Below are 25046 nucleotides of genomic sequence, written 5' to 3' on the forward strand. Positions count from 1 at the left end.
ACATGGCAATATTAAGTATGCTAAAATAATAATAAAAGGCAACGACCACCAAATTTTAACACTTTAAATCAGCACATTTTAATGTTTTTTGGGACATTTTCCATTAGGATATATTGGTTTTAACATGCCACCAATATAAGATAAAAAATGACCAGTAGAAAACCCAAAAGGACCATTGCAGTTTCCATTAAAACCAAAGTAATTTCCATTTTAACCATTAAAACCTTTACAAATTTTGTCTTCTGTTATTTTATTCAACAGCTATATGGACTTAACCAAAGCTTCTGCGTTTACTGATAAAACTAATTCAGAAACAGCTTAGTATTAATTCACGATAGTCAAGTATTTTCAATAGTATGACTAGAATTATTGGCTAGAGGTACCAGTCAGACCAGCAAAACCCAGCTTTGACTAACATGGCAGTATTAAACATGCTAAAATAATAATAAAAGGCAACGACCATCAAATTCTAACTATTTAAACCAGCACATTTCAATTGTTTTTAATGTGTTTTGGGACATATTCAATTAGGATATATGGGTTTTAACATGCCACCAATATAAGACATAAAAAATGACCAGTTTAAAACCCAAAAGGACCATTGCAGTTTCCATTAAAACCAAAGTAATTTCCATTTTAACCATTAAAACCTTTACATATTTTGTCTTCTGTTGTTTTATTCAACAGCTATATGGACTTAACCAAAGCTTCTGCGTTTACTGATAAAACTGATCCAGAAACAGCTTCTTATTAATTGACGATAGTCAAGAATTTTCAATAGTATGACTAGAATTATTGGCTAGAGGTACCAGTCAGACCAGCAAAACCCAGCTTTGACTAACATGGCAGTATTAAACATGCTAAAATAATAATAAAAGGCAATGCTGAAAAAATAAATTGAAACCATCACAGAAGTTCAAGTGGTTTCTACTACAATATAACATTGCACACTATCTAAGTTTAACCATTAGAACCAGTATATTTGAATGTTTTTAATGTGTTTTGGAAGATATTCAATTAGGATATATTTGTTTTAACACGCCACCAATATAAGACATGAGAAATGACCAGTAGAAAACCCAAAAGGACCATTGCAGTTTCCATTAAAACCAAAGTAATTTCCATTCTAACCATTAAAACCTTTACAATTTCTGGCTGCTGTTGTTTTATTCAACAGCTATATGGACTTAACCAAAGCTTCTGCGTTTACTGATAAAACTGATCCAGAAACAGCTTCTTATTAATTCACTATAGTCAAGAATTTTCAATAGTATGACTAGAATTATTAGCTAGAGGTACCAGTCAGACCAGCAAAACCCAGCTTGGACTAACATGGCAGTATTAAACATGCTAAAATAATAATAAAAGGCAATGCTGAAAAAATAAGGGGTTTCTACTACAATATAACATTGCACACTGTCTAAGTTTAACCATTAGAACCAGTATATTTAAATGTTTTTAATGTGTTTTGGAAGATATTCAATTAGGATATATTGGTTTTAACACGCCACCAATATACAGTAAGGCAAAATTAACAATAGAAACGCAAAAGAGCCATTACAGTTTCCATTAAAACCAAAGTCATTTCCATTAAAACCATTCTACAAAATCTTTGATGGCCTTATAACCAAAGCTTCTGTCTTCACCTTTGGCCTGAATACCTCTGGCCTTAGCCTGATCCCCTGAAATACAAGCTAATGTCCTCATTATTTGAGGGAAAGTGCTCTTGTTCCTTTCCATTGACCCTCAGCACCATCAACGCCACGCAGAGAGACGGATCATCCCAGCGTCCTCTGCATCACACATCCCTGACCTCACATTCAGCGCAAAATAAATGTGCATCCACTAAATATCGAAGGCCGTTTCATTTTTCCTGTTATAACATCTCACATTGCACGAGATGCAAAGAGACGCTGCCCTCAGGATTCAATTCCTTCTCCTCCTACAGTATCTCTGCATCCCTTCCCCCCCCACAAAAAAAGACACTTTTCCCCCCTTTGGCTGGAGATGATGATTGCCTATTACAGCCACAATCCTATCAGGGGCATCATGGGGGGAAAGCCCCATAACATTTTACAGAGGAATTTGTCACTGGTAAGATCCATCAATCTGATCTAGATTGTCACCTTGGTAATCCTGGACAGAGGGCATATAGTGCATATGAAAAGAAGGCATGGGTGTGTAAAAGCCTGAAGAAGAGGGTGAGGGGATGACTAAACTCTACTAAAATACATGCATCTGAAACTAAAAGAAAGGTTTTAGCATCATTTATATACTATTATAGAATTTATGAATACTTTGAATTGATTTGTTTTAGTTTTCATACAAGCTGTAGTCACTTTATGTGCTTAATTGTTCATTTTATTCTAGTTTAAAAACATTTTTTTATTTTGTATCTATTAAAAAATCTATTAAAAATCATTTGTTAATTGCAAAAAAAAAACTAAGGACAAAAATAATTAAATCTGAAATAAATAAAAGAATAAAGCTAAATAGAAATGCTAAAGATAATGAATAAAGCATCAAAAGGACATAATATAGATCATTAATAAATTATATGATGCATAATAATATATTTTAATAAATACACCTGTTAGACCTGCATAAACCAGCTTGGCACAACATTGTAATTAATGCAGTCATATATTTTTTTATTACTGTAATGCACAGAATTGCATGCACTAAAATGTTGGTCAAGGCTGGTTTACGCAGTTCTAACTAATGCTTCTAGCAAAAATCTAAATCAAAACCTTGTGAAACTACACCCTTCTTTAAAAAGCATGGGTATTATACTGGAGCGGATGGAGATGAAGCTGTATATGAATCTGACAGAGCTTTTCCTCCTCATTTGTCTCTTTGAGCGGGTCTGGATCTGCAGGCTGCTCACTCCTCAGTGTCATGGTGAGGTCCTGCTGCTCTTCAACATCCCAGCGGCACAACAGCAGGCTGATGGGACCTGACCTTCCTCTCCTACCCCGTCCTGACTGTTTTCACATCTCACACAAACCAGCCAGGGCCGCAGTACATGCCCGTGGGGAACGCAGAAATACTAGATAAAGAATTCTGACTATGCATAAGGAAAGAGTATAATGGTGCAGCTTTTCCCTTTTGGGTTGCCGTTTTACTGACAATAAATCACTCACTCTATGTACATACTTAAAACATGACAACCATACACATGCTAAAGAAGTCGCTTTTTGGATTCTTAAAGGACTGGTTCACACCCCCAAAAAAGAGAATTCTGTCATCCTTTACCACAGTCCCAGTATTCAACATTCTTCAAAATATATATTGTGTTCAATAGAAAAAGGAGATAAATGTAATACATGTCTGGAACCCCTTTTAAAGGGAAAGTAAATATTGACTAAATTAAACTTTTAGGGTGAACTATCCCTTTAAGAGTCTAATATTGGATCATACAGTTATACAATACGTTCTTGCAGGACTCCAAGAGTTCATTAAGATTCTTTGCATTCATCTTCAATACCTCCTCCTTCATCATACCCCAGACATGCTCAATAATGTTCATGTATGGTGACTGGGCTGGCCAATCCTGGAGCACCTTGACCTTCTTTGCTTCAGGAACTTTGATTTGGAGGCTGAAGTATGAGAAGGAGCGCTATCCTGCTGAAAGAATTTGCCCTCTCCTGTAGTTTGTAATGTAATGTTTCATAGTTATAATATGAAATAATTACCTTGACTTTTATATATGCTGTTCTGCTTTAAGAACAGAATTCCTATAATGCTTAGCGTTAGCGAGAGCGTGCCTGTAATTATCTGCAATTGACTCAAGGGGCTCTATTTTAATGATCTAGGCGCAAAGTCTAAAGCGCATGGCATTAAGAGCGCATTAATAGCGTGTCCGAATCCAATTTTGCTCTTTTAAGGAAGGGAAAATATGGTTTGAGCCCCAGCACATAGTCTAACAGGTTTGTGTTTATTCTCTTAATAAGTTATGGGTGTGTTTTGAGCATAATGTGTATCAAACCAATCAGAGTCTCATCTCCTATTCCCTTTAAGAGTCAGTTGCGTCAGGCCATGGTGCATTTGCTATTTTCATGACGGACTTTGTAAGTGTAATAACTGAACACTAAACCGTTAAACAGACCATCTGCAGTGCGAGGATAAAGAACGAGCCTCCTCCATTCGGCCTCTTTACTTTCACTTTACTTTACTTTAACTCTTTACTCTTTTACTTTGGTGCATAAGGACACAGTGTTATACGCACTCCACTGAAGACATCCATTAGCCTACATGTTTAACTTTGTTTGTTAAAGTTGTAGCATAAATATTTGTTTCAAATCTATTTCTAAATTCAGTTCTAATTTCCAGCAAACGAATAAATGAACAATAATAATGAAGTGTGGTCAAAAAACTGAGTTATATCCAAACACACGTCCTATTCTTATGCCCCAAATGGTGATGCAGACGTCTCCAAAACCCGACAGGTGGACAAATCTAAACTCGTTTTTATTAAAACAAATATAAATATGCATATAATAAATAATATTGACAATTATATTAATATACTAATGCAAATTGTCATGAATAAACTGAAAAAAGCGCTTAACACACCTCCTTTTCAGACTAGCACACCCATGGATTTACTATTTAAACAACATGGCGCAAAACATGAAAATTACAGTCGCGTTGGTCTGAAAATAGCAACAAATAGCACCACACACATCTTGCGTCTTATTGCGCTGGGTGTATGATAGTGTCCAGTGTGTGTTCAGAGTTTGCTCCTGTTTTCAGTATACAACAAACAACATCAGTGAACAGCTTGTTTCGTTTCAATAAAGTTTCCAGTCATCATTATTGCTGCTAAGAGGAAAAGACAGAACAAATAAAGTGTAACCAAAAAAAAGAAAGAAACTCAAACTAAGAGTTATTAAATGACGCCAAAAATGTCATTTTTGGATGAACTATCCCTTTAAGGCCACATAATATAAAGTAGGAGTCTTGTAGGGTCAGTAGACAGCCTGTGTACTTACCCAAGTCTGTGTAATTGGATTTGCTGTACTGCTTTTGTCCACCAAGGCAGAGCTCAAAGTGAGGTTCGTTCGACCTGCGCAAAGTGTGCCCATTCTCAAGGGCAGCGAGAGCATCACAAGTGTAGCGGTAGGTGATGAAGCCAAAGTTATCCCTGCATTGAAAAACAGAAAATGAAGCATCAGTCATCAAGAGTGCAGGAACTAGGTGTGTATCGTTAAATCAGCTTGCTGAATATGACTTCCTGCTTTGTTGCAGGATAATCCTATTTGTATTTAAATATGTCTGTGACAGATGCTGGATGCGCATTCAGAAGCAGTGCAAGTCAGCATGAATGGCTGCTATTGCGATAGTGATATTATATCAAGGCGGGACTTGCCCAATAGAAATTGACTGGTTGGCTGAAAATAAAAACAAAAACAAAAACAAAAAACAAAAACAAAAAACACACACATTGCGATATTCAGATTTCTGCGATATATTTTACAATATGTATAGAATTTTGCAAGATGACTATTTGACTATCAAACCTTTATGGGTTTCTTTCTTCAATCTAATACAAGAGAATATATTTTGAAAAACGTTGGAAACCTGTAACCATTGACTTCCATTAAAGGAAAAAACAAATACTATAGAAATCAATGGTTACAGGTTTCCAACGTTTTCCAAAATTTCTTCTTTTGTGTTTAACAAAAAGAGAACCTCATAACTATGACTCAAAACCCCTTGAGGGAGTTTTATTCTTTGAGGGGTGATGAACTATCTCTTCAATACTCTGATAAAATAAAGTCAATTTAGTCAACAAAAAGTCAAAATTAACTATATTAAAAACCTTTTTGGCTTTCTTTCTTCCATCTAACACAATAGAATATCTTTTTGAAAAATGTTAGAAACCTGTAACCATTGACTTCCATTGAAGGAAAAAATACTATAGAAGTCAATGGTTACAGGTTTCCTACATTTTTCAAAATATCTTCTTTTTTGTTCAACAAACTATCTTTTTAATACAACGATAAAATAAAAGTCAATTTAGTCAACAAAAATTCCAAGTTAACTAGCTTCAAACCTTTATGGTTTCTTTCTTCCAATTAACACAATACAATATATATATATATATATATATATATATATATATATATATATATATATATATATATATATATATATATATATATATATAAAATTAAAACCTGTAACTATTGACTTCCATTGAAGGAAAAAAAAATACAATAGAAGTCAGTGGTTACAGGTTTCCTACATTTTTCAAAATATCTTCTTTTGTGTTCAACAAAAAGAAAAACTAACCATAACTCAAAACCACTTGAGGGAGTTTTATTCTTTTTTTGGAGGGGGGGGGGGGAAGTATCTCTTTAATACTACGATAAAACAATACATTATATATATATGAATATATATATATATATATATATATATATATATATATATATATATATATATATATATATATATATAATTAAAACCTGTAACCATTGACTTCCATTGAAGGAAAAAAAACAAACACTATGAAAGTCAATGGTTACAGGTTCCCAACATTTTTCAAAATATCTTTTTTTGTGTTTAACAACAACAACAAAAAAACTAAACTCATAACTATAACTCAAAACCACTTGAGGGAGTTGTTTTTCTTTGAGGGGTGATGAACTATCCCTTTTATTACTATGATAAAAGTCTATTTAGTCAACAATAAGTCCAAATGAACTAGTTTAAAACCTTTATGGTTTTCTTTCTTCCAACTAACACAAGAGAATATATTTTGACAAATGTTGGAAACCTGTACCCATTGATTTCCAATAAAGATAAAAAAAAAACAAAAAAACTTTGGAAGTCAATGGTTACAGGTTTTCAACATTTTTCAAAATATCTTCTTTTGTGTTCAACAAAAAGAAAAACCAATGACCATAACTCATAAGCACTTGAGGGAGTTTTATTCTTTGAGGCGTGATGAACTATCTCTTCAATACTCTGATAAAATAAAGTCAATTTAGTCAACAAAAAGTCCAAATTAACTAGATTTAGAAGATTTCCTCCCTGCTGTGAAAAATACAGTGCCGACTTTATCCATCTGAAATACACACACACACACACACACACTCCAGAAAAGCACACAGACATGAGCCCGCGGTCTCACCCGTCATGTCTCAGGTTGACTGTGCTCTCCTCAATCTCGCCGAAGACTTCAAAGCGGCGTTTGAGCTCGGTGCGTGTGCTGTCGGCGCGAAGACGTCCCACATACACCACTCGCCTCTCCTCCTGCACACAAAGGGGAAGCAGAGAGAAGAGATTAGTCTAACACACTGTTCTGCTTTGCTTTCTTCCTCTTCCCCCTCTCCTTGACTTCTCTCAACCTCACCCCGCCACTGTAATTAACATCCACCACTGTGGGAAAGCCAAGAACAGTCTGGAGGAAATGGCTGCAGGACTAGCCTTTATCTTTTTCACTCTCTTTTCAGTGTGTGTGTGAGTGTGTGTGTGTGTGTGTGTGTGTGTACTGTATATGAGGACAAGAAGTAAGAAAGGCCGTTTTCTCGTTCACTGGGGACTATCTGTGGGATTGTGCATCATATGCTACTCACTAAATAATGCTGGGTTCCACATAATCAATTTGAGTTGGGACAACATGAAGGAATTAAGTTAACTTGTTAGATTTTACAATTTTAAGTGGATTGAGAATACACCAATTAAATAGTCCCCCCCAAAAACACTCAATTCAAGAGTTCACACTTAGCTGATGATTGATTATAAGCAAGTTTGGCATGCTGTCCTGGGAAAGAGCCCTGAGCTTAAAAGGTCCCTGAGCTCTGGGCTCCCTCCCATTTGCAGGGCGAGAGGGGAGTTTGAGCTCAGGTAGGTCTCGAGAACTCCCTCCTTGATGACAGAAAAGGATTGCTATGAAGAGATGTGCTGCTGGATGAGAGTTTGACTGTAGTGCTAAATTTAGAATGATCAATTCACTTGTAGTGCATGTTTTTGGAATGTGGGAGGAAACCGGAAAACCCGGGGGAAACCCACTGGAAGAACATGCTAACTTTGCACAGAAACGACAGCCGGCCAGTTAAAGGACTAGAACCAGTGACGTTCTTGCTGTGAGGCAACAGTGCTAACCACTGGACCACCGTGCCACCCTATGAAGAGAAAGGTGGAGGAGTAGGGGTGGAAGGGGGGGATTCATCAAATCAAAGATGACTAGTGAGAAACCCTGGCTCTTTATAATGGGTTAGGAATCATCTGATTGGTGGATCATACATAGCTTATGCAGAACCAACCGTGTTCAATCATAATCATGTGATCCTCTCGAAATTAGTTTATAAATAAACTTCACTAATTGTGTTATTTCAGCTCAATTTAAGTAAGTTCTCTTAAGTTCTCTTAATTTAAGTATGCTCTATTGGATTGAGCTCTGGTGACTGTTGAGGCCATTTGAGTACAGTGAACTCATTGTCATGTTCAAGAAACCAGTCTAAGATGATTCGTGCTTTATGACATGGTGTGTTATCCTGCTGGAAGTAGCCATCAGAAGATGAGTACACTGTGGTCAAAAAGGGATGGACATGGTCAGCAACAATACTCAGGTAGGCTGTGGTGTTGACACGATGCTCAATTGGTACTAATGAGCCCAAAGTGACCCAAGAAAATATCCCCCACACCATTACACCACCCCCACCAGCATGAACCGTTGATACAAGGCAGGATGGATCCATGCTTTCATGTTGTTACTGCCAAATTCTGACCGTACTATGCAGAAATAGAGACTCATCAGGCAACATTTTTCCAATCTTCTATTGTCCACTTTTAGTGAACCCGTGCCTTCGTCCCCATTCTGATGCTTGGTTTGAACTGCAGCAGATCGTCTTGACCATGTCTACATGCCTAAATGCATTGAGTTGCTGCCATGTAATTGGCTGATTAGAAATTTGCGTTAACAAGCAGTTGGACAGGTGTACCTAATAAAGTGGCCGGCGTATATATTTTTGCAGTCTTAGCTGTAAAACATGATTAAAGATGCTGTTTGAATATATTTTATTATAATTATTAAAATCAATCACAATTCTTACTGTTTTCCACTCTTGATCAAATTCGGCTGCATACATAATAACTAGTCCCCCCATTTTTTTCCGTTTTAAAATTTGCCCTAAATAGCTGAATTTTATGTTCTGATGCCCCAAACTTGACTCTAGCTTTTAAAAGATTATAATATTGATTATAATATTTGTGTTTTTATCTGCCCACTCAACATCAGCCTTTCTAAATGTTGACTGACTTTGAGGATTTTGCCTTATTTCACATTTTAAAAGTATATTAAAGCAACGTGTCTTCTTAAAAGGATAGTTTACCCAAAAAGAAATGAATTTAATCACCCTCAAGTGGCTCCAAACCTTAATTGGTTTCTTAAGTCTGAACACAAAATAACATACTTTGAAGAAAACTGAGAACAGACATCCATTGACATCCTTAGTATAGAAAAATAAATACTACGGATGCTCATGGTTAATATCTTATCTAGTGTTTTAGTCAGAAGAAAGAAACTCAGGAATTTGAACCAGTGAAAATTATAACATAATTTTCATTTCTGCGTGAACTATCCCTTTAGTTAAGCCTAAACAAGGCTTTTAGTTTTACTTTTTATTAATGACCCTTTTTACATGACAAATATTTATTTTATATATTGAACACAAATACAATCCCCCCTCTAAATAATAGTACATACATATACAGAAATGCTGGATGTTCACAAACCGCTCAGCAACCGATCACATTGTAATAATCAAGCGATGTGCAGACGCAGGTGTGTGTTTATCATCTATTTTAGCCACAGGCAAATGTTCCGTTATTAAATGAAACACAAGAGAGAGCACATAGATTGAGAAACCGTAAAGGCCCCACCAGGCTGAATGTATAAAATGGCGATATTTAATTCAGTTTGCTAATCTCGAGACAAAACACAAGCCTCGGGCCTTATTACATGGCATTATTTATTCATATGCTCATGTACCTGCCATTATGTGCAACGAAATATACTTGTGATCCTTGACAATAACCAGAGGTCTCTTGTAAGTCACAGGTAAAATTATGATATGTATCTGCTGCTCATAATTCAATGGAGTATACATGATATCGCCGTGTCACAACGACAGCAGAAAAACTCCAGAGTAATTATATTTTCATCTAAATATATAGAGATTGATGAAAGCTGTATTGTTTAGACTAGAGTTTCCCAACCCTGTTCCTGAAGGCACACCAACAGTACACATTTTCATTCTCTCCCTAATCAAACACACCTGAATCAACTCAGCAGAACATTAGAAGAGACTCCAAAACCTTAATGGGTCAGATGAGGGAGACATCCAAAACATGAACTGTTGGTGTGCCTCTAGGAACAGGGTTGGGAAACACTGGTTTAGACCACCCAAAGACTTGTTTTATTTTATGAATGTCACCACTCGAAGAAATTTTAGCGAGACTTATTGTTATATGTTCAAGAAAAATCTGGTTATGGTTGTAGTTTGACCTCAGAAGATATTTTCATTTAATTTCATTCAATAGGAGGATCTGTGGAGCTTATAATGACTCTTATGATTTTGTTTGGTACAATTTTATATGGATTTTATAGTTTTCATTTATACAGGCAGAATTATTAGCCTGGGGTGGCATGGTGGCTCAGTGTCACACAGCAAGAAGGTCGCTGGTTCAAGTCCCGGCTGGGCCATATGGCACTTCTGTATGGAGTTTGCATGTTCTACCTGTGTTGGTGTGGGTTTCCTCCGGGTGCTCCGGTTTCCCCCACAGTCATGCGCAATAGGTGAACTGAATAAACTAAAATGGCCGTAGTGCACGAGTGTGTGTGAATGAGTGTGTATGGATGTTTCCATTGTTTTCATTGTTGCATCCGCTGTGTAAAACATATGCTGGATAAGTTGGCGGTTCATTCCGCTGTGGCGACCCCTGATGAATAAAGGGAATAAGCCTAAAAGAAAATAAATTAATTAATAAATAAAATATTATTAAATACTAATTATAAAATGATTTCCTTCCCAGAATGCTGCTAAACACAAAATATAATTGTAAACATGTTGGAAATGAAACTGCGATTGTGTCATCCCAACAAATGAAAGACGTTATTATTATTGGATTAAATATCTGGACGTTATTATTTGCCTAGTTAAATGAGTGTTGTAAGAGTGTTTATTTAATAAAGCCCACAAGGCCAAACATGCCCACAGTTGAAGGAGCTTGGAGGAACCCTATCACGCTCGGAGGTGTTTTTCAGTGGTGGTCTCTCTCCTGCCGGCAGGACTTGTGCATTCGTTCTCCTCTCAGGCTTTTTCTGCCTCCATCATTGTGTTTGCCTACAGAAAGCTCGAAGCGCTCAGCCATCCCATCTCTCTCTTTCCCTCAGTCAAAAAGTGAACTCATGCAAAGACGCCACTCTGAATCATTCAGGCTACACGCGTTTCCTCTTTATCTCCCAGTTGTGTATTTTTAACATCTCCGTGGCGTTTCCGAACACTGACGGATTCTATTAATCACACAACCAGCTAAATGCTTTCGACCAGACAATCGAGGGAAAAGTTGAAATAAGACCCCCCTCTCCGCCCCCAAATCAAAGGTATGTAAATGCACGCGCTCGAAATGAGCAGTTTAATTTCCAACACTTGCATATTTCTCCGAGATGAAATATCAGTTTTGTTCTCTCTCGCTGTGCCTGACCAGACTGTGAAATGAGACGGCTTTCCAACTCAGTTCACTGATAAATGCACACGTCAAATAATGCACGCATGACTCGGCCCTGGCGTACGTTTTTTCTTCTTCTTTTTTTCTCTCCGTGTTCCAGCGGCAGCGAGACAATTACTAGCGGTGGCGGCTGAGCTGTCAGAAGAGGTTTTGGGGGGGCAAAGGATGTGAGAGCTTCATATGAAGCGCTAGTCTCAGGGTGTCATCTTTAAAACCTCACCGCATTTATCAGCTGTCAGCAACAAAACCAGCAATTCAGCAAACACTTTTGTCTGCTATTGTACATGATGGAAGCGCGAGGGGAGCTTCAGAGGAGATGCAAAAATGAAGTAGCCCTCTCAGGTGTTCTAGCTAATTTGTATTTTTTGTATGTGATTGTTTTTTAAAAGGTTCTTAGTAAAAAATAAATATTATTATTATAAAAACGTTAATGTTTGAAAGGTCTCCTTGTCATCACCCTGATTTTTAGCTCCCTCCACATATTCTCAATTGGATTTAAGTCAGGACTCTGGCTGGGCCACTGCAATATGTTTATGTTTGGAGGGTCTCTTTGTCATCACTCTGATTTTAAGCTCCCTCCACACATTCTCAATTGGATTTAAGTCAGGAATCTGGCTGGGCCACTGCAATATGTTAATGTTTGGAGGATCTCTTTGTCATCACCCTGATTTTTAGCTCCCTCCACACATTCTTAATTGGATTCAAGGCAGGACTCTGGCTGGGCCACTGCAATATGGTAATGTTTGGAGGGTCTCTTCATCATCACCCTGATTTTTAGCTCTCTCCATACATTCTCAATTGGATTTAAGTCAGGACTCTAGCTGGGTCACTACAATACGCTAAAATTTAAGGGTCTCTTTGTCATCACCCTGATTTTAGCTCCCTCCACACATTTTCAATTGGATTTAAGTCAGGACTCTGGCTGGGCCACTGCAATATGTTAACGTTTGGAAGGTCTCGTTGTCATCACCCTGATTTTTAGCTCCCTCCACAGATTCTCAATTGGATTTAAGTCAGGACTCTGGCTGGGCCACTGCAATATGTTTATGTTTGGAGGGTCTCTTTGTCATCACCCTGATTTTTAGCTCCCTTCACAGATTCTCAATTGGATTTAAGTCAGGACTCTGGCTGGGCCACTGCAATATGTTAATGTTTGGAGGGTCTCTTCGTCATCACTCTGATTTTTAGCTCCCTCCACATATTCTCAATTGGATTTAAGTCAGGAGTCTGGCTGGGCCACTGCAATATGTTAATGTTTGGAGGGTCTCTTCGTCATCACCCTGATTTTTAGCTCCCTCCACACATTCTCAATTAGATTTAAGTCAGGACTCTAGCTGGGCCACTGCAATATGTTGACGTTTGGAGGGTCTCTTCGTCATCACCTTGATTTTTAGCTCCCTCCACACATTCTCAATTGGATTTAAGTCAGGAATCTGGCTGGGCCACTGCAATATGTTAATGTTTGGAGGATCTCTTTGTCATCACCCTGATTTTTAGCTCCCTCCACACATTCTCAATTGGATTCAAGGCAGGACTCTGGCTGGGCCACTGCAATATGGTAATGTTTGGAGGGTCTCTTCATCATCACCCTGATTTTTAGCTCCCTTCCCAGATTCTCAATTGGATTTAAGTCAGGACTCTGGCTGGGCCACTGCAATATGTTAATGTTTGGAGGTTCTCTTCGTCATCACCCTGATTTTTAGCTCACTCCACACATTCTCAATTAGATTTAAGTCAGGACTCTAGCTGGGCCACTGCAATATGTTAATGTTTGAAGGGTCTCTTTGTCATCACTCTGATTTTTAGCTCCCTCCACAGATTCTCAATTGGATTTAAGTCAGGACTCTGGCTGGGCCACTGCAATATGTTTATGTTTGGAGGGTCTCTTTGTCATCACCCTGATTATCAGCTCCCTCCACACATTCGCAATTGGATTTAAGTCAGGACTCTGGCTGGGCCACTGCAATATGTTAATGTTTGGAGGGTCTCCTTGTCATCACCCTGATTTTTAGCTCCCTTCACAGATTCTCAATTGGATTTAAGTCAGGACTCTGGCAGGGCCGCTGCAATATGTTAATGTTTGGAGGATCTCTTCATCATCACCCTGATTTTTAGCTCCCTCCACAGATTCTCAATTGGATTTTCTGTCAAGAATCTGGCTGGGCCACTGCAATATGTTTATGTTTGGAGGGTCTCCTTGTCATCACCCTGATTTTTAGCTGTGTTTATAAGCACCAAGAGATAATAAACCATTACACTTACAAAGGCTCATAGCGGAAACATTTGTTTTCTTTTCACCTGCTGTATTGCTTAATTATCGAGTGCAGACCATCTTTGCTTCCAATCAAAGCGCTGAAAATAAAACATAACTGATAAAAAAACAGAAAAAAGCAACAAAAATGTTTTGCAGAGTACATAAATGTATTGTTTAATTGTTAATTATTTATTAATTTATTAATAAATCATGTCGCAAATCATAATAAATGTTTTATTATTTTAATAAAAGGTTTTTAAAAGTTGTTTGAAAGATGGATTTTTATATTTGACTCATACTATTATTATTTATTCTGATTATGCTCATTATTTTACATGAGCATTTTTCAGCCTACAGTCTTAGGAATGCAATTTGCTATTTTAAGACTGATTCTGCTTCAACTCCGGGCATCACAATTCTAAGAAATGAGTCAAAAACTAATTGTGAAGGAAGAGTAGAAGATTCAAGGAAAGTTTTCTCTGCCTCTTTATATAACAAAAGTTTGAACCTGTAAGTTTAATAACAAACGACCGCAGGGATATAACTGTGTCCGTAGTTGAAGAAGCATCCAATAATTGAATAAAATAGGTGGGCGTACTCACTATTGCTTTTTGCCGTTGTCTCTCCCTCTGCTCGGCCCTCTCACATTCCCGTTTCTCATAGTCACGTCGATACTCCTCTCGCTTCAGACGCTCGTGCTGGTATTCCTCATAGCTGTCATACCTAGAATTGAAATGACAAAACATTGCAGAAAAAAATCACACAATAAGAAATAAGGAACAGAAAGCAGTCTCTTGCTTCTCTAAGGGTTTTATCTTAGAAAAACTCTACAATAATAACAAGTGTCTCCTCTAGAGTTTCAAAAAACATCTAAAATGTTGAATAAAATGTAACATTTTTAGTTAAATATTGTAAATATAAAATGTAGGTCTTCAGTTTCCATTTTCCCAATCAAACTGTTTATTATTTATATATATTTTATTATTTCAATATATTTTCAAGCCCTAAATTATTCATACCCCTGGCAAATTCTTATTTAAATTACTTTGATTTAACCAGCAATTGACTGGAAATGACACAGGCTTCTCCTAAAAGATAATAAGACGATATACAAGAGGCATCATTGTAACAAAAAAAAATATTTCTCAGCTTGAACAAAAAAGTGGCATGTCCAAATGTATTCATACCCTTCTCAATAATCAATAGAAAAGTCTTTATTGGCTATTACAGCAAGCAAACACTTCATACAATTGCTGAGCAGCTTTTTGCATGTCTCTAATAATAATTTTGCCCATTCATTTTTTAGCGATGAGCTCTAAATCTTTTAGGCCTCCTTGCCATCACCCTGATCTTTAGCTCCCTCCACAGATTCTCAAATGGATTTAAGTGAGGACTCCTGCTAGGCCAATGCAAAAAGGTAGTATTTCGAGGGTCTCCTTGTCATCACCCTGATTTTTAGCTCCCTCCACAGATTCTCAATTGGATTTAAGTCAGGACTCTGGCTGGGCCACTGCAAAAACGTTAATATTTGGAGAATCCCCTTGACATCACCCTTTTTTTAAGCTCCCTCCACAGATTCTCAATTGGATTTAAGTCAGGACTCTGGCTAGGCCACTGCAAAAATGTTTATATTTGGAGAATCTCCTTGACATCACCCTTTTTTTAAGCTCCCTCCACAGATTCTCAAGTGGATTTAAGTCAGGACTCTGGCTAGGCCACTGCAAAAATGTTTATATTTGGAGAATCTCCTTGACTTCACCCTTTTTTTTAAGCTCCCTCCACAGATTCTCAATTGGATTTAAGTCAGGACTCTGGCTGGGCCACTGCAAAAACGTTAATATTTGGAGAATCTCCTTGACATCACCCTTTTTTTAAGCTCCCTCCACAGATTCTCAAGTGGATTTAAGTCAGGACTCTGGCTGGGCCACTGCAAAAATGTTAATATTTGGAGAATCTCCTTGACATCACCCTTTTTTTAAGCTCCCTCCACAGATTCTCAAGTGGATTTAAGTCAGGACTCTGGCTGGGCCACTACAATAACGTTAGTATTTGGGGAATCTCCTTGACATCACCCTTTTTTAAGCTCCCTCCACAGATTCTCAATTGGATTTAAGTCAGGACTCTGGCTGGGCCACTGCAAAAACGTTAATATTTGGAGAATCTCCTTGACATCACCCTTTTTTTAAGCTCCCTCCACAGATTCTCAAGTGGATTTAAGTCAGGACTCTGGCTGGGCCACTGCAAAAACGTTAGTATTTGAAGAATCTCCTTGACATCACCCTTTTTTTAAGCTCCCTCCACAGATTCTCAAGTGGATTTAAGTCAGGACTCTGGCTGGGCCACTGCAATATGTTAATGTTTGGAGGGCCTTCTTGCCATCCCCCTGATTTTTAGCTCCCTACACAGATTCTCAATTGGATTTAGTTCAGGACTCTTGCTAGGCCAATGCAAATTGTTAATGTTTAAACCATTTCTTATTAATTTTTGGGGGGTTGTCTGTTGTTTTGTAACTCATATGAATGATATTTTATTTTTATTTCTGATGTGTATTTTTTCTTTCAAATTGTTAAGATGTGACCCTAAGAAGACTAAAATGAGATCTGTGACTGATTATGAACACTTATGAGTTTTTAAGCACCAAGAGATAATGAATCATTCCACTTATTCCACTTACAATGGTTCATAGCCGAAACATGAGTTTTTCTTTTCACCTGTTGTATTATTTAATAAATTATAGAGTGGAGACCATCTTTGCTCCCAATCAACCCGTTGAAAATAAATAAAACATAACTGATAACGTTGGAGCTGTGAAATAGCAACCTCTGAGCAACCAAAAAATGTTTCTCAGAGTACATAGATGTATTGTTTGCTGTTTTGCTCAAGTGGCCTTGGGAATCAGCAAGCTCAGAGCAGACTGTTTTCCATTCTTCTTAGCTCCGAAGACAAACAAACACATTAATAAGATGTCTCATTACATCGCGAAAGGTTACAGCTCCCAATAGCGGGACTCTTAAGGGAATATGGCAGAAAATTTGGCAGCTGTGTCTGTCAGCACAACTTCACATGCCATTACTTTTTGCTTAGTTTGAACTTTACGTCCAAAAAGTGCAACTTTTTCTACAGCCATTTGCAATAGAGGCAACATGGTGTAAAAAGCACAATACGAGCGGACTAAAGCACCATCAGGGAAAAGGTGTAGCTGGGAGGTAGCGAGCGGGTCCCTAATGCCAGCAGCTCTTGCCAACAGAAGCTTTATTGTAAAAGTTCTGAAAGTTAAGGCCTTGGAATGATGTATCATCATAACTCATCATATCAATTAGACAGAGTCAGCAAGTGACTTGCTTCCTTTGCATAAGGACAGACTCTGAAAGTATTGCAGACACAGTACATTCTCTTGCAGCACTTATTTAAGTCTGTCTCATATACCGGTCTGCATATACACAGATCAGCATATATCTAGCATAAGATTATATTGAAGAGTGTGTAATAACCTGGGTCTCCGACCAAAAAGAGAATGAGACTGGGACTGAGGGTTTCCATGAATCCTGGGAGTGAAAGTGCTTTTGTCCATGTTGCGAGGAGACCTGCGTAGAAAGAAAAGAAGAAGAAAGCTGTTTTGTTGAAAAATATATATAAAAATAAGTTGAACTATACTAAACTGCCTATATTCATTCATTCATTCATTTTCTTTTCGGCTTATTCCCTTTATTAATCTGGGGTCGCCACAGCGGAATGAACCGCCAACTTATCCAGCATATGTTTTATGCAGCAGATGCCCTTCCAGCGCAACCCATCACTGCATATCCAGTTCACCCAAAAACAAAAAAAATTTGCTCATAATTTCTTCTCCCTCATGTGCCTTAAACCTTTATAAGTCTCTTGTATTGAACACAAAAGGAGATGTTTTGAAGAATGCTGGTTGCTGGCACCTATTGACTTCCATAGCATAATATTTTCTACTATGGAAGTCAATGTGTCCCTGTAACCAGCATCTTTCAACAGAAGAAAGAAATGAAAGTAGGTTTTCAACAAGTGAAAATTGAGTAAGTGATGGCAGAATTTAAAAAAAAAATAATCCTTACCTTAATTTATATATTTATATATATATATATATATATATATATATATATATATATATATATATATATATATATATATATATATATATATATATATATATATATATATATATATATACAGAGTACATGGAGTACACGCCATTTTGAAATTTTATTTAATTTTGAATATATTTATTAAAATTATATTTTAGTCCTCAAACATATTTAGAAATTGAACGATAATACAATTAAATTCAAGCAAAATATTCTAATAAAAAAATTACAAACTACAAAATTTCAACTCAAGTTTTCTTTTTCTTTGCTTCTCTTGATTTTTCCTCTGTTTAAAATTTGTATTTAATATTTTTTTGTAATAGATAAATTTGGGTGAACTAGTTTTTGGACAGTTATCGTAAGTTATTTTGTTAGATAAGCTCCAGATTTGGCTTTAGTACTGGCTAATCTAATGAATATGCACAAATATAATATTGTATAGCTTCCTATTAAAAACTATATAAATATATATATATATATATATATATATATATATATATATATATATATATATATATATATATATATATATATATATATATATATATATATATATACAGTTTCAATCAGAATTATTAGACTCCTTGAATTATTAGCCACCCTGTTTATTTTTTCCCGCAATTTCTGTTTAACGGAGAGATTTCTAAACACAATAGTTTTAATAAATCATTTCTAATAACTGATTTATTTTATCCTTGTCATGATGACAGTAAATAATATTTCACTAGATATTTTTCAATACACTTCTATACAGCTTAAAGTGACATTTAAAGGCTTAACTAGGTTAATTAGGTTAACTAGGGAGGTCAGGGTAATTAGGCAAGTTAATGTATCGATGTTTTGTTCTGTAGACTATCGAAGAAAATATATAGCTTAAAGGGGTTAATAATTTTGACCTTAAATGCTTTTCAAAAAATAAAAAAAACACTTTTATTCTAGCCGAAATAAAACAAATAAGACTTCCTCCAGAAGAAAAAATATTATCAGACATACTGTGAAAATTTCTTTGCTCTGTTAAACATAATTTGGGAAATATTTAAAAAAGAAAAAAAATTCAAAGGGGGCTAATAATTCTGACCTCAACTGTATATATATACATATGGGACAGTTCAGATGTCAAGCCTATTGGAACACTAATGTACTAACAATGGCAATGCCAGTTCATATGAAAATCTGAGAACTCTTTTGCATTGTCTCCTCAGTATAATCACTTAAGCATGTGCTACTTAAATATATAGAATAAAAGGCGCTAGAGTAAATATTGTCTTGCTGGAATGCTATCTGGATGTAACCCACTTTAAAGTGTCCAGCACTTCACTCGGTGGGCGTTTCTTTCATCTCACGGGGATGGAGCGGACAGCGCTGTCGAGCAAAACAACAGCTGCTACTAAAAACAACAGAGCCCCATCAAAGAGCGCTGGAAGGAAATTAATCTAAAATTCACGCTAATAGGAGGAAGGTCCATTGAGGAAACAATGTGAGACTTCCATAAGTCTCTCAAGTTTCTCAAATGACACAAGCTTGTTTGCCCAAGAAATGACTCTGCTGGACTCTATTTGTCATCTGCACTGTTTGCGAATGATGAGAGATGAAAAACCTGTAAATGAAACTTCAAAACTCCTCTGCGATTTATAAAAAGACAGTGTATTGCTATAATGGTGAGTGAATGTCTTAACTCAGGTTTGGAGTTCGGCTTATTTGGTGTGGCAGCATGAATGCTGCAAGTGCGTAGATGAGCAATTTACCATCTAAGACACTGTTTATCTTCCAAGCTCATTTTATCTTGTGTCTCTCAAAGCCAATGCTTACTGTCTATTCTGCGCAGTTTTTCTCTGATTTTGCAAAATCAGCTGTAACGACTTCAGTGGCCATGCTGTGAGACCCAGACTCGCTCTTTATTGCAATGACAGCCACAGAAAGATGTTTACCTTCTCTACAGCCCCTCCTGCTGAGGCATGTGGATTTGTGTCCAAAAAGATTGCTAGGTAAACGTGCTTCAGAGAAAGTTGGTAAGCTGAGTGTTCGGTAAGTTACTTCAAAAAAGCAATTCATTACTAATTACTTTACTAAAATAGTATTAAATTAATTTTCTATTTACCTTACCTGAAAAGTAACTTAGATAACAGAAACTCTTAGGTCTTTAAAATTGCGTCAAACAGGACTTTTTGGTTTTATTTAAATTAAATGAACACTTAAATGTTAAACAACATATAAGCATTTCAAAGAAATGACACTGTACAGATCTGGCATGAACTAACGCGCGAATGAAACAAAGTGATCTTGCATGGCCACGACATATGGTGCAGTAGCACGGAAAGACGGTCTAGCAAACAAAGACATGAACAGTAGGGGGCAGTCGTGTACTGTAACGCACTGTATTGAAGCCGGAGCATTCTTTACGCATCGTTATAACCTAGAACACTACTTCATATATATATATATATGGTATACATATATTACAGTAAAAATCAGGGCCGGTGTGGGACTCCTTTCCATCTGGTTCTCAGCCATGACAGTTCAAGCCTTTTAATATGTTTTCATATCGTTAATCAAATTATGCCAAATGCGCGGTGATTAGCGCAGCTCAATGGCGTCCTTGGTAGAGCATCTGCCTCTCAACCAATAGGTCACCGGTTCGAAACTGGCTTGGTATACAACCATCAAACAAAGTTTAGTTTTATTATTACTGATAGTTTGTGAATCTTTATTGGCCATTTGGCTCTTGAAAACAACAGTCGCACACCCTCCGATCTCCCCGTTGTTAAAAACCACTGAGGCTACGTTTACACTGGTCCGGATAAATTTGAAAACGGAGTTTTCGGTTTAAAACGCACCGCGTCCACACTATCGTTTTAGTCGTTTTCCTAAAGTTTTCCTAAAGCTTGCCATCCACACTGAAACGACTGAAAACGCTGTCCCCCTTGCACTGAAAAGTGAGGGAGACGTGAAAAGTCTCCCCTTTATCTCACCCAAAGACTATAGAATATCTTAAAGGGACTTTGATTTGATCTCACACGGGTCAAGTGTGCGGCTGCCTAGTTAACCTCGAACTCAAGGGGTATTTTATTCACTGTAAGTAAAGCGATTCTCTTTAATGTAGTTCGGTGGTCATAAATATATTGACATTACTTTTCTTAAGCATGAACAATTGTCAGATAATCTATCCCTCTTTAGTTGAAAACTTAATTTAGTATGCAAAATATCAGCATATACAATTACAGTGGTCCCTCGTTATTCGCGGGAGTTTCGTTCTAAAAATAACCCAAAATAGACGAAATCCGTATAATCGTCAGCTTTATTTTTAAACATTATTATAGATGTTTTAAAGCTACAAAACCCCTCACTACACACTTTATACACTTTTCTCAGACATGCATAAACATTTTCACACTTTTCTCTCATGTTTGAATCTCTCGAAGTTCAAACCTTCGTAGAAAAAAGGTCAGTATTATAGAATCAAACCAAAGATCAAAACCATTTGATCTTCATTTATTTACTCTGTAATGGCGCCCTACAGCCGCGTAACTTCTACCTTCCTTTAGCATGTCCAGAAGTTCAACTTTTTGTGCGATGGTTAGCAACTTCCTCTGGCATTTTGGTCAAGATTATAGGGAAAAACCTTGCAAAAATACACTACAGCTCTTCAGAGTCTCACTGCTAGTAATCGAAAACTTATGTCAATTTGATAAGCTGAAGGCATTCTGTATTGTACAGGAGACACGGAGGAGGAGATTGATTGACAACGGTTTACAGCCAATCAGGACGCAGAACATAATGTGCTAATCAGGACGCAGAACACAATGCGATGTAGAAAACACGAAAAAAATCCACAAAACTGCGAGGCCACGAAAAGTGAACCACGTTATAGAGAGGGACTACTGTATTGTGGTTCTCTGAATGAATGACTTATATTGTCATGAACTAACTGTTCAATTAAATGTAGTTTTCAATAAATGTAGTTTACTTAGTTGAAAAACATTATTATTTTGTTAAATATACAATTGAATTCAGAATTATTCGCCCCTCTTTGAAGTTTTTTTGTTTCTTTTTTTAAATATTTCCTAAATTAGGTTTAACAGAGCAAGGAAATTTTCACAGTATGTCTGATAATATTTTTTCTTCTGGAGAAAGTCTTTATTTGTTTTATTTCGGCTAAAATAAAAACAGTGATTATTTTTTAAACCCCATTTTAAGTTCAATATTATTAGCCCCTTTAAGCTAGATTGTTTTTCGATAGTCTACAGAACAAACCATCATTATACAATAATGTGCCTAATTACCCTAACCTGCCTAGTTAACCTAATTAACCTAGTTAAGCCTTTAAATGTAACTTAAGGCTGTATAGAAGTGTCTTGAAAAATATCAAGTCAAATCTTATTTACTTGGCGGTTAATTCCGCTGTGGCGAACCCTGATAAATAAAGGGACTAAGCTGACAAGAAAATGAATGAATGAATAGTATTTACTGTCTTCATGGCAAAGATTAAATAAATCAGTTATTTGAAATGAGTTATTAAAACTATTATGTTTAGAAATGGGTTGAAAAAAATCTCTCTGTTAAACAGAAATTAGGGAAAAAATATACAGGGGAGCTAATAAGTCAGGGGGGTTAATAATTCTGACTTCAAGTGTATTTGTATAACCAAAGCTACAATTACTCTACTTCTCTGAATTGATTTATATAGAAGTGTTGACTCTATATACAGTATTTGAGCAAGTTTATTATAAGTAACTGTAATATAATTCCCTTAAGTAATCCTTACTTTACTTTTTACAGTAGAATTACATTAACTAATTACACCCAACAATGGTCAGCTCACAGTGGAACTTACCAAGAGGGAGAACGGCTGCTGGGAGACTCGGAGCGGGAGTACGGAGACGTGGAGAGGGATCTGCGTCTGTGGTGAGATGAAGAACGGGAACGGGAGCGGGAGATGGAGCGTGGCCAGCGGAGGTGCTGTGGGGAGAGCTGAGAGGAAGGAGGCGAGACAGAGCACCATGAAAATGAACTGCTGGAAGGGGAGCTGGAGGGTGACCCTTCGAGGAGCAGCTCAAGTGGAGAACCTTCCCCCAAGTAGAACAGGCGCTCCCGGCCTACCTCCAGGTCCTCGAAATCAGGCAGACCTGGGTGTATGTAGTCACCGAGTAGACCCGGGTACTCATCCCCAGAGTCACTGTCCTCAATTGGCTGTTTGACCCTCGGCTCTCCCACTACCCCGCTAAAGAAGGCTTGCTGAGGCTTTCCAAAGTGCTTATTGAGCTCATCCCGGATCTCCTGGTCCCTAAGAAGTTTCCTGCCACCAGAACTGCAGTCCATTGTCATTTTAGAGCTTGAGTCGTGGTGCTGCTGCCCATGAGCATATGTGTCCGGACAAGCCTCCTGAGGTGTTGGGGAAAGGCCTTGAAGCTGCCTGGCCAGTGAGGAAGACAAAGGGGGGGTGGAAGACAACGATGATGTAGTAGTAGAGGAGGTTGGCATGTTCAAGTCTTTACATTCCACATGCCGGCCCTCGCCCTCTGTTGGCCCAGGTACCACAGCAGCTGGGGTGGTGCTGTCTCGTTTTGTGCTTGTAGACTGGCAATAGTCGTGATCACCAAAGACACGGGGAATGGGCCGCTTGCCCCGACGATCCTCCAGGCCCCCTTGGGGCATAGTGGAGGACGCCTTGCTCAGCTGGGCATAGAGCTCAGTCTGCTCTGGGCCCTTCCGAATAGAGCCGCTGGTTGGCTGAGGGCAAGAGCCCCCATTACTCAGCCTGGGCCTTTTGCTTGTCAGGGCCGAGGGAGAGCATGAAGACAGCTTGTTTTTGAGTGATACTTTGAAAGGGTTCTCTTGACTGGCTTTGTGAGGAGGCGTGGTAGGTGGTGTCAGACCTGGAGGGAAGACGAGACAAAAGATTTACCAAACGGGATCACTCTCATTCCTCAACAGTGCTCTGTCTGTCTCTAAGTGATTGAACACTTGAGCCTGATTAAAATATTCCCTTTCATTTAGAGCTAATCCTTATCCGCATTTTATTGCAACCCTGACAGATTAATGTGACCTCAGATTGCACTGTGATACAGACACAGAGTTACTCAATTAAACTTCCTCCAGACCGTAAACAATCCTAATTCATTAGAAAGTAAACAGTCAGATCTTATAATGATAATACTGGTGCTTTCGACAGATGTGCGAATGCTATCCTCCTGGGACTCTGATGAAAGCACGGTGATGCGGGAGCTGTTATCATTCTCTTCATCTTTGCCACCTTTTCTCCTCATGAACCCCAACCATCTTGACAGATTTATGTGCCAACAGATGGCACTTATATGGGAAGTCTTGAGATGTGCTGCTTTATGGCATGGTTAATGCACTTGCACAAACAACCAGGGGTAGTTCCTCATTATATTCTTCCACTTCTCCTTCTCTCTTTCTATATCATCCTGTCTTTGATTCCTGCTTTCCTGATTCATAACTCGTATCACAAGCTCTGTGTAAATGATTTCTCCTTTTGATTAAAAACCAAGTGTTTTTCAAGTGCATCAAGCTACAGCCATTTCAGAATATTTTCAGTATCACATCCTTTTACGACCCTATCCTGCTGCTGATTTTTCAAACAGAATGCCCATTATTTTGAACATCCCCCTCCTCTATCTTTTTTTGTCTTCATTTATGTCAGTCACTAAATTAAATGGATACAGTACTGCAGCCAGCACAAGACGGATTCGGCATACAAAACAACAGTGGCCTTGACTAAATTTATCATCATGCCAATGCAATGAGCTATGAAAAGAAAGCATGCACTGCCAAAAGAACTTCTGCCGCACCAATCAAACACCATCTGGGCAAAACAATGCATGAAGGGTCATAAACCAAGGACCATTATCGCCTTTACATTAGATTACATAAATTACATTACATAGCATTACATAAATATCAGTCAAAGGCAGCCATGA

At 37.6% G+C, this 25046-nt stretch overlaps 1 protein-coding gene across 3 annotated transcripts in view; it reads right to left on the bottom strand.

Moving 5' to 3' along the window:
- The window catches only part of LOC130232485 (peroxisome proliferator-activated receptor gamma coactivator 1-alpha-like), an 89965-nt gene that overhangs the window by 5709 nt on the left and 59210 nt on the right, over positions 1-25046 (bottom strand). For all 3 annotated transcript variants that reach the window (XM_056462425.1, XM_056462424.1, XM_056462423.1), the window contains exons 8-12: positions 22940-23981; positions 17488-17580; positions 14599-14719; positions 7142-7263; positions 4995-5146 (exon numbers count right to left, since the gene is read on the bottom strand). In XM_056462425.1, the coding sequence (XP_056318400.1) occupies positions 4995-5146; positions 7142-7263; positions 14599-14719; positions 17488-17580; positions 22940-23981 (1530 nt within the window). The remainder of the gene's footprint in view (positions 1-4994; positions 5147-7141; positions 7264-14598; positions 14720-17487; positions 17581-22939; positions 23982-25046) is intronic.

Source organism: Danio aesculapii, chromosome 7 (assembly GCF_903798145.1).
Source record: "Danio aesculapii chromosome 7, fDanAes4.1, whole genome shotgun sequence".
Taxonomy (NCBI): Eukaryota; Metazoa; Chordata; class Actinopteri; order Cypriniformes; family Danionidae; genus Danio; species Danio aesculapii.